We start from the raw sequence: 10319 nt of genomic DNA, 5'->3' as shown, positions 1-10319 counted from the left end.
CAAAAAAAGGCAGTGGGGAGCTAACACACCATCTTCTATAGAAACTATGAACTCTTGACTCTAGGTCCCTGCTATAATACCCAGCAGCTTCAGAGTTAGTTAGAGCAAGGAGTAAGACCACTGTCTGTCTCTCACTCAGTGTATTTTTAAGAGTCCTCAGCTAGCCTTCTTACAGGTATTTCTCAAAGCATTTCATTTGAGAATGATAAAACAGAGACTGGCCATCGGCTTTTTCTTCAAGTTTTCTTCTTTAAGAAAATAAATCAGTGGTCCCAGAAGAAATCTGATAAACTTTCATATTCTAAATGAGATTTTATTTGAAAGTAATTTTCTCTGCTAGGGAAAAGGATTAATACTGACATGAAAAATGGAAAGTGGAATTGAATATAGCCTGAGGAAAATGAAAGGACATAGAATGCAACTCATGGGGCAAGCTGAGATTTCTCACCACCATATTTCATCATACCTAAGACGCAACCGAATGGTCTTTTATGGACTACCAAGAAAAACAGACTGCCAATTAAACTATCACATGCCACTGGCATGCCATCAACTCCCAGAGTTGTAAAACTATATCTGAGAATCAATAGAATATGATACCTGGAGTAACAGTTACTGTAAGGAAGTTTTTCTTTTTTGATGATTTCTATAGAATTAAGAGTTTTAAAATCTACCTTAAATCGACCCAAATAAATTACTTTTCTATTCTTAGTAGGAATTCCAATCCTTGAATTATATAGGTATTTAGAGTCTTATTCCCAGGTCCTGTTGACAGAGCCTCATGTTGTAATTTCCACTGTGTAGTCTTGTAACTTTGTAAAAGGTTTTTCTTTCCCTTCTCTCATGTCCAGGGCTGGTGTGGATGGAAGGGTCCAGACTTTTGGAACAAGGATGCTTACTATAACTTATGCCTTCCTCAGCGACCAAATATTATTTAAAGTGTCTTAGAGTCAAAGACTGCAGTAAAGTGGTATTATAAATTTAATAAAAAATAAGTTTAATTTCAGATTAAATTCTGGGTATAGTTGGATGGTTTAAACTGATGTTTTTAAAAGGTTATAAATACTGCACAGAGAATTTATTCTTTAGACATTCCTTTAATAACTTAGAAGACAAAGCATGCACAACCAAAATATTATAGGCATGTAAATACATGTATTCTTAAATGTTATCTTCACTTGGAAGAAAGTTTTCTTCCTCCTTAGGAGTTTAGACACACAGGGTAAGTCAAAAGCAGTAGCTTGTAGATCTACAGGAAATGAAGGGATTCTTCAAACATCTTCATGACCAACGTGGTATCTGTTTTTGAAAAACATTATATTAACATTAAACACTTAAAAGAAAAGGTTTTCTCCCCAAACTTCCACCATGCAGGCCAATTTTTGGTCCCTAGAATCTAGCAGTAGTAACTATAACCAGTATTAAAGTGTTAATACTAGAAATAAGAGTGTCCATATTTAAATGGAACAATAAATTCTATGCTAAACAGGAGGTCCTTGAGGGAGGTAGAAATCAGCAGCTACATGTTACTCACCAGCACTTCCTTTTCCCACTTGTATTCTCTGCACTTCCAAAACTTCGTTTCTGTCTAAGCACCGGAACACAATGATCTCTATCGGATTGTTCACTCGATTTTATTGTCTGCATATATTTAATTGTTGTAAGAAATTTGGCACATTCTGGAAATCCACATGACCAAGCAAGATCTTCAGCGGTTTGCCCATCCTTATTACATAAACTGAAATTATGACAAAAATTGAGTTAAAAAATCGATAATTTAGTCTTTGTTATATCTTTTTAACTAAGAAATCTGGGGCTCATAGAAATGTTGGTTGCAGAAAAGAGGTAAAGGACACATAGGGAAATTCACTTTTGCTCACTGTCATACCCTCAGTGGTAGCAGAGTCCAGCACAAAGTGGGCATTCTGTTTTTAAATGAATGTAAGAGTATTTGTTGTTCAATACAGTGAATGAGTACCCAGAGGTAGTCAATGAGAACTTCCATAGAACGGGTTTTCCTAAACCAAAACTGAAGTAGAATACTGCCATGATGAACAGGATGGCACCTCTGATTGCTCACGATCCATTTTTCACTTACTCAAATTGAATATTATTAGATTGTCACTAACAGCCTACATTAACATTTAAATGAAGGGACTAAATTATCAATGAGGCAAGCATTATGTTTTAAAGCACATGTAATTAAGCTTCAAGAGTCTGAGTAATCCAAGAAAACAAAATTTGAAAGTGCTGATTTTATACTCACTCAATTTGGGCATCACTGGCTACAAGCAGGCTAAGGCATTCCAGGCTTCCAACTTTTGCTGCCTTGTGTAGTGGAGCTTCTCCCAAAACATCCTTAAGGATAAGATAGTGCATTTTAGAGTCTCTCCCCAAAATACTTTCTGTAGAAGTTTGTGGGTAAAGTCTGGGAATAGCTATTTGAGCTATTTATAGTCAGAACTGCATTCTTCTGGACTTAATTTTTTAATTCAATCTATTTGATAAGTTCATGTACTTTTAATACAAATTTTTCATTAATAAAAACATGCAGCCGCATCCACATTAAAATTTAAGTGAATAAAAGCAAAGTAGAATTCTACAGAAGTTAAAGGTTTACAATTTAAAATTCACCATACTTTAATATTCAATGGAAGATGTGAACTACCGTAAGAAAGTTCTTTAGGAAACTGACTGTGGGCACGCCTCACAAGCTATTTCAGTAGCTATACTGAGACTTTTGGTAATGCAGCAATCATTTCTTTTGAAATAAGCTGTAGACCTATGCTGTCCAGTGTGATAGCCAATAGCCACGCCCAGTTAAAGTGCATTTGAAATGTGGCTCCTCTGAACTGGGATATGCCACCACACCAGACTGTGAAGTCACAGTAAAAATAAAATACCTCATCAATAATTGCTTAACGTTGATTACATATTGAAAAGATAATATTTTGGATAAATTAGGGTAAATTACTAAGATTTCATGTTTTGTTTTACTTTATTGATGTGGCTACTAAAAAATTTAAAATTACATACTTCTCTAGCATTCTATTTCTACTGGACATCGCTGCCATAGACATGTTTAAAACAAACAACTAAACGTTCTTGGCGTGTAAGAAATGTTTTGTGTGGATTTGGGGTGGAGGGGAGGGTTGTACACAGCAACAATCCGTTACCTAGTTACCTGCTGGTTGAGGTCAGCGCCCGTTTGCAGCTGCCAGAGAAGAAAGTACGCAAGGCCGCCACCTGCCGCTAAGTGGACGGGCGACTGCTCGCAGGAATCCGGGGGTGCGTTCACCGAGGTCCCCATCTCCAGCAAATGCTTCAGACTGTCCACCTGGGGGAAGAGAACAGATCCAGCACCTCTCTCGCCTTGCCCAGCCTGCGCCCTCTCTGGGTTGAAACCCCTTCCCGACTCCAAAACCAACTCTGACAAGGCTTGACAAGGCAGCGCCCAGTGGTCAGTCCACGATCACCCAGAGCTCCCGAAAAGCGACCTCTGGAAACCAAGGACCAAAAGGGCACGAGTCTCACCTCCGGGTTGCAATCAAGCAACAGCATTTCCCGCCTAAAGCAGATGACAAGCGTCTCTGGAAGTGCAGAGTGGTGGGACACTCGCTGCAGACCGGCAGGTAAGAGTGCACAGTACGGGAGAATTTAAAGACTGTCGGGGTAGCGGGGCAGCTCCTCGCCCCAGCCCTGGCCGCGCCCCTGCAGCCTCACCCTTTGCTGTGGGACTTTGCCCAGCCCTGCGGCCGCCGCACGTACACAAACACTGCCACGTGCTGCCGGGAACCCGCCGCGCGGGCGGGGGCTGGGAAGGGAAAGGTCGGCGCGCAGGTCCGCCAGCCGATTGGTCAGCCTCAGCCGCTCAAGGCACGCCCATCTCGGGGCGGGGCCCTCGGCCGCCTGGGGAGCCCTGCCGCGCGTGCGCCGTGCAGGTCGAGGGGGGAGTGCGCGGGAGTGGGGTAGCTGGGGTTCGGCGGCAGCCATGAGGCTCGCTCAGTTTCACACGTCTCGCACTGGTGCTGCCAGCCCTTTAATCCCTCTGGAAAAGCGGGAGTGGCGGGCGAAGGTTTGGCTTCTGCGTGCACGCACGTAACCAGGAAACGGGGCCGCTATCAGTGCTCTCTCCCACGCCGCCGTGCGTGGTGCGGCCGCCCCTCCGCAGGAGCGAGGCTTCCCTCCGCCTCACGTTTAAAATCGCCTCGCCGGCCTCAGAGGTCCGCAGCATATTGAGGAGGAAAATGGGGGCGCTGGGGGTGCGGCGAGTGTGAGCCCGAGGGCAGGGGTTTTACCGCGGGAGCTGCCCCGCCCCCGAAACCATCGCTCCGGCCAGGGCCCCCGGGGGGTAACGGTGCGGTGCCCATCTGGGGTCCCTGTGCGGGACGCGGCACCGTGACCGGGCCCGCGTGCAGGGAGGTCAAACGTGTGCGTCCCAGCTGATAAGTGCAAGGATCCTGCAGGAGCTGGGGCCCGAAGTAGGGAACCCGTGGGCGCCCTCACCCTGTCGCGGGAGACTTCCTGGAGCGGACCGGCCCTGCACGTGGGGACCGCCGGGCTCTTCCCGCCAGGCAGGGCGACCGGGGCTGGGGAGTTGGCTCTCCTGGAGCTGCTCATAGGGCTCAGCTTGAGTCATTCCTTTTTGTACAACTGCGGGAACAGATGACGTGACTGAAATTGTAGCCCCTGACGTCGTATCTAGTGCCTTGACTGTCTTCCTAAGCACTGTTTTCAGATTAAACCAGCTCGAAACTAACGCTCCGGCCATATATTTATTTTCCCTAAAATCTTTACTAATTCCTTTCTATCTAGTGATATCTTTGAGAAGAGGACAGAAAAATAAGTATTTTATTATTATGCTTTCAGAAGACAGGCCCATCTTCTAAAGATAAGTAGCCTTTTAGTTCTAATTTTAGTTAACAGTATATTATGTTTTGTAACAGCCATAAAATAATTGTGCAATCATAAATTTATGTTGTTAGGGAGAGATCCAAGAGATAGTTTTAAACATTTTTGTTCATATGGATATTGGAACATAAATGTGTGTTAAACATGTATATGGAATCGAGCTTATATTCTATATTTTTAATATTTAAACTATTTCAACAGCTTTTTATGATAAAGAATGGCAGTGCAGAGATACTGCAAGGACCCAAGTCCGTGAGGATTGCCTCCTGTGGCCGAAGGAGACAGCAGGCTCTCCTCATCATCCTCTACACCAGCGAAGACTAAATGTGAAAGAGATTTTGAAAATTATTTTAATGGGGAAAAAAGGGAATATCCTTAATTAACAAATCCAGGTCGCTTCAATTAGCCAGTTGGGTGGGGAAGTTACGGGGAAGACTAGCGCAGTTGTAGGCAAGGATAGACTGCCTCTTCTCCATCCATCTGTGGGTAAGATGAGTAAATCTGTAACCTCATCACATTATTTTACAGAAAATTTGAGAAATAGAGAAATTTGCAAGTCCTATCACTATTTGCAATTCTAAAATAGATGAAGATCTGAATCTAAAAGTATTTTTGTAATTCTTAAGGCAGTAAGATCATCTGACCTGCACTTATCTGAGACTATATTTAGTGTTTATCCCATTTTATGTGAACAATATTACACTTTACTGCAGAGATATTAATAATTATGGTGAAAGAGTGCTATCCTATACCATGCCAAGGATGTTCTGCAACATGGTATAAATATGTAATATTTATATATATATAAATATATATATAGAATGACATTTCCAAAATCTAAACACTTCTGAAATCTAAAACACATCTGTCCCCCAGAATAGTACATAATACTGTACATAATTCTGTACAGGTACAGAATACCTGTACATAATTCCACAACCCAAGACAATTGTTTTGATGTATTTATACCTATGGTATTTTCTCCCCTTCTTTATTTTTATATAGTAATAAACATAATGTCTATACATGTTTCTAGGGTGTCCACTTGAATCTGTCCTCAGCTCAGCATCCTTCATAGTGCTGGTCCCCGAGCTCTTCATCACCAGCCAGTCATTGCAGAAAGTCCAAAGCAACTGTTTCTACTGACTCCTACATTTACAAGAGTCCTGGACTCCAGCTCATGCAAAGACTAAAACACCATCTGGCTGCTTTTCTAAGGCACAGAAATTGCTGGAATCCAACTGCCCAGTGGCTGCCAGCCTAGACAGGTTGCTCCCAAGAGCACAGGGTTAGGATGGGGCCCAGCCTATTCTCTTATCCTTTCAGCCCACCATTTTCTGAGGCTCTGACTGATGCCCGAATCACATATTCATTAATTTTTTAAATGTTAATAATTTTCTCCATATATGTCATAGTTCTCTGAAATTATGCCTACATATTTTATGTTTTTGTTTTATCGTTATAAATGAGCATTCTGTGTCCAATGTATTTTCTCACTGGCTAGTAAAGACATGCTTTTCATTTTTGTTCATTTTTTATCTTGTCACTTTTCTGAACTAATCAATTCAGTCAGTCCTTAAGCTGATCTCTTTGGATTCTCAAAGTTACAATCATCATCTACAAGAAAGATAATTTTGTTTCTTTTTTAAAAATATTTATATCCTTTTTGTTTTGTGTTTCACTAAGAACTTCTAAAATATTAGTGCATAACAATGGTGATGATACCAGGAATCTTAGTTTTGTTCCTGATTTCAATTAGAATACCACTTTTTCCTCTCTGAACACACCTTTTCTCTGCTTTGCATTAAATTGAAATCTGTATCTTCTCTGAGGAAGACACAACTTCCCCTGAAGATAAGACTGAAGACAACTCAAGCTTGACAGTATGAAATAACATTATCTTTTACCTGTAAGTTATCTAAGGACACAGGGTGATGATAAGCAACCTTGGGTGTCTGCTCATGATTATTTTATAAAAGATTAATCCAGTCTTGCTGTTTGGTGTGCCTCTCTGAATCATTAGGACAGCAGGTCAATTTAAATTTCTGTTGTTAGAGATCTTTGTCACTTCCCTATGATTCTATTTTCTTTTCTCAACTGTTGCTACACCTTGAGGGTGATGAGCAATTAGTACATATTGAACAATTTTACTTTATGTATTTTCCTAGCTGACCTCTGGAGGTAAATCATGCCAGACTGGATTTAACACCATACTAGCATCAGCTCTTCTGTGCAAATAAGCTTTTATAAATCCAGAACATAGAGATACAATCAGTAAATAATATTCACAACCATTTACTTTTGGTTGTTGAGTGAAATCCCCGCAGGAAAGGACATGGCAGCCATAACAGGACAACAAAAGTTTCCACACATTGGGAGCAGGAGAGAAGCTCACACAAATGCCCTTAAGATTTTGAACATATCAGTGTTTGTTAGCCTATTTTCTATGCTCACAGAATACATGGTAAATTGGAGAAAAATGAAGTAAAAAGCTACTAGGCTGTCTCATCCAGTGCTCATCTCAGCTTATCCGGTTATAAATGACATCCTGTCTTTCATCTTGCTTTTTTCCTCTCACTTCAGGGGCTGATGTTGTAAATTTGCCACACCCAAAAGGAAGGGCATAGGAAAAAGCACTTTTGTTTTAAAATAAACAAATAGGCCTAGGTGGAAGGGGAAAAAAAAGAATAGAAGCCAGTGCCTGCATCCATACTGTCTTTTGAGATCTCAGTAATAATTATTCTTTTCTAATTTTCTATCATATATGTATAGATTATGCTTCCCGTTAATATATGAATGCTACTTTTTAAACTACCAATAGGCAATAGTAATGAAAGGAACAGTAACAATAAACACAGGGCTTTGATGTTTTGCTCACGATTCTTCCTGATCTGTTTTCATGGGCATTAGTAACATTGTTTATTTAGTATGACAGCAACTTCAGTGTTGAACCTCAATTTTAAAAGAACTTTAAATAAATAAAATTATACATGATTTCACTATTGGATTAGGCCAACTATTAAGTGCCAGTTAGGAGCATCAACAAACATAATTAATAACAAAAAATAACAAAATCTCTAATTTTTTTTCACTTCCATTCTGATTGTAATCCCTGTGAAGGCATAAGGACAGAGGATTCATAACTTACCTGAATCTTTGAGGAAAGACTCATTTTCATCTGGCCCTCAGGAGGCAGCTCTAGTCCGCAGTTGTATTCGGCATGACTCTGCTAATTGCTAGAGAAGTAGAGCTAACTTCTATCTCCAGTCTCTATAGAATCCTTCTGCTCTCAAATCATTCTTCCTTTCCTGTCATTTAGCATTTTAAATAAGGTTATTCATCATTAGGCTAATTTTAGTACTCTTATCAATAAACTATTATTTGTCAAAAAACTCACATACTATACCACATATACTGTTCACAATAGGAGTACTGTCTGGAAAGTATTCAGCCATTGTTAATATAACAAGAACGGTTACATGGCTGGATACTTTCCAGACAGCCCTCATATACTCTAGTATTTTATCGGAAGGAAAGTTATCCTTTATTATGCCAGCTTTAGAAAGATAAGAATAAATATCTCTTCCTCCATATGTCCATATCGTATTAGGTTAAGCTCCCTAGAAGCAGAGCCCCAGATGGGATTTTTGTTCAAGTGATATGGTCGGGGGTGGTCTCAGGAGAAGGGCAGTGAAAGAAGCAGAATAGAGCAGGGGCGGTGGGGGGGATGCTGAGCAAAAATGTGGGCTCAAGTGAAAACTAGCTTCATGCTGATCTCACAGAGCACAAATTACAAAACTGAGTTGATCTCACTTTGAGGCAAAGGGATATCAAGGACCATGCAGGGTCTGAGATTCTACCCTCCTTACAACTAACAAGCCAGCCTGTTTCATGGATGCTGGCAGAGGACACGAGACTCCTGGATCAGAGACCAATGACTTTATTACTCATGGCAAAAGCAGTAGCCAGAGTGTCAGCATGATGTTTGAGCCAGTTCCCCATACCCCCTAATTCCCACAGAGGTGAAACAAAGGGCCCTCCTGCACACTTGGGAGGCTGCATTGTAAGAGAAGAGCATGAGCTGGGGGGATTCACTGCTTTTTAGAGAAGCAAACCTGCTGTTTGTCTGTAGAGAGATATTACCTTATCCTTCAAGGTTGCTTGATGCAAACACAACTGTGGGAATGGCCCATGCAAAGAGTTTTCAGGGCCTTGCCTCCCTGACACACCCAACAAGGATGTGCAGGGATGCTTGAGACACATGGCAGATGGCCTCTCCTAAGAGGGGGATGGTCTTCTGAGTGGTTTCCAAGAAAGAGGGAGTAAAGTGTCCTGGAGTGAGGGGTTTCATGTTTGGCTGGGAGCGAAGCTTCAGAGATAGAACAGCTGTAATTTGTTTTCAATTAATATCCACAGCAGCTGAGGATGGGGCACCATTAGCATCCACTGCACCTGCCCTTCCCTTTAAAATCAGATTTCTTTCTGATTGTATATTATCAATTAATGTCTATAATTTCTATTATAGAATTTAATAAATTTACCACATATTATGCAAACAGTTGTCAAGTTTCAAATGATGATTTTATATCAAATTCCAAGATTTGGTGGAAATGAACACATACTGTTGCTTTTTTCAACCTTCTCTTAGTTCTCTTTTTTCCAAATTAAAAAGGTACTAAATTTTGAGTTGTCCTCTTACAGGAGTCATGTTAAAACATCATATTAGTTTTGCTCTTTGGAAAGACAGAATAGACTAATAAAGAAGTGCACAAGCATTGGGACATACCAGCTGTCCCACTTGCCCTGTGACCTTTAAGCAAGTTATTGAGCTTCCTCCTCGCACCTCAGTTTCCTTGTATGTTAAGTGGGCTTCATAACAGAATTTATTTCATAAAGTTTTGTAGGGGGTAATGCCTGTAAGGCACTTAAAACAAAGAACAATACCTGGCATCTAGTAAGAGCTCAATCAACCTTTGTTTTTATTTTACAGACTATCTTCAACACTTCTTTTAAGCTACAGCAACAAAAACCATGTGCAGTGTGATAACCACAAAGGGCAATGTGAGTTTCAGTGAGGTAAGGTATTGTTTTCTGATTTGTTTCATTTCTGATGCCCTTTGTGAACATGCCAAGTTTTTTCTTAGCCTTTTTGGATATAGTAGCACACTGGGTGAATGTCTGCAGTGACAGTGAAACGTCTCTGCTATCTGCATGATCTATTTGGATTATTTGTCTTCTTTATACCTTACATAATAGTCCTTCACCCTAAAGCTCACTGGAAATGTTTATATTCACTAAGGCAACCATAGATTTTAGGAATCATATAATCAAAGAATTGTATATATCTAAGAAGGGACATTTAAAAAAAATTTTTTTTTTACCTCTTTTTTTTTTTTTTTTTTTTTTTT

At 40.5% G+C, this 10319-nt stretch overlaps 3 protein-coding genes across 5 annotated transcripts in view; 2 read left to right on the top strand and 1 right to left on the bottom strand.

Annotated features, from left to right (window-relative positions):
• Positions 1-1013, top strand: part of UFSP2 (UFM1-specific peptidase 2) — a 17336-nt gene extending 16323 nt beyond the window's left edge. For both annotated transcript variants that reach the window (XM_012644019.1, XM_012644020.1), the window contains exon 12: positions 852-1013. In XM_012644019.1, coding sequence (XP_012499473.1) covers positions 852-938 — 87 coding nt within the window. In that variant the 3' untranslated portion in view covers positions 939-1013. The remainder of the gene's footprint in view (positions 1-851) is intronic.
• A 71-nt stretch (positions 1014-1084) lies between these two features.
• Positions 1085-3798, bottom strand: ANKRD37 (ankyrin repeat domain 37). 2 transcript variants are annotated; one of them, XM_012644022.1, is made up of 5 exons: positions 3535-3798; positions 3185-3337; positions 2267-2358; positions 1535-1738; positions 1085-1299 (listed from the first exon to the last, which is right to left on the bottom strand). In XM_012644022.1, coding segments are annotated over exons 1-5 (477 nt in total). In that variant the 5' UTR covers positions 3562-3798; the 3' UTR covers positions 1085-1298. The 2 variants fall into 2 exon arrangements, with proteins under 2 accessions (XP_012499476.1, XP_012499475.1); XM_012644021.1 differs by lacking the exon at positions 1085-1299 and having other exon boundaries at positions 1531-1738.
• The window catches only part of LRP2BP (LRP2 binding protein), a 25244-nt gene continuing 18521 nt past the window's right edge, over positions 3597-10319 (top strand). The window contains exons 1-2 of the mRNA XM_012643988.1: positions 3597-3632; positions 9902-9987. Coding sequence (XP_012499442.1) covers positions 9943-9987 — 45 coding nt within the window. The 5' untranslated portion in view covers positions 3597-3632; positions 9902-9942. The remainder of the gene's footprint in view (positions 3633-9901; positions 9988-10319) is intronic.

The sequence above is a fragment of the Propithecus coquereli genome, unplaced genomic scaffold, assembly GCF_000956105.1.
Source record: "Propithecus coquereli isolate 6110/MARCELLA unplaced genomic scaffold, Pcoq_1.0 Scaffold203, whole genome shotgun sequence".
NCBI classification, from domain to species: domain Eukaryota; kingdom Metazoa; phylum Chordata; class Mammalia; order Primates; family Indriidae; genus Propithecus; species Propithecus coquereli.
The sequence above is the reverse complement of the archived record's forward strand: the minus strand, read 5'-3'. Positions and strand labels throughout refer to the sequence as shown.

Excerpts from the sequence above, each read along its gene's own strand:
- ANKRD37 (XM_012644021.1), bottom strand. The coding sequence starts at position 3,561 with ATGCTGTTGCTTGATTGCAACCCGGAG. Across the intron at positions 3,338-3,534 it reads TGCTTGATTGCAACCCGGAG|GTGGACAGTCTGAAGCATTT; the intron begins GTGAGACTCGTG and ends CTCTTCCCCCAG. Across the intron at positions 2,359-3,184 it reads GCGCTGACCTCAACCAGCAG|GATGTTTTGGGAGAAGCTCC; the intron begins GTAACTAGGTAA and ends CTTATCCTTAAG.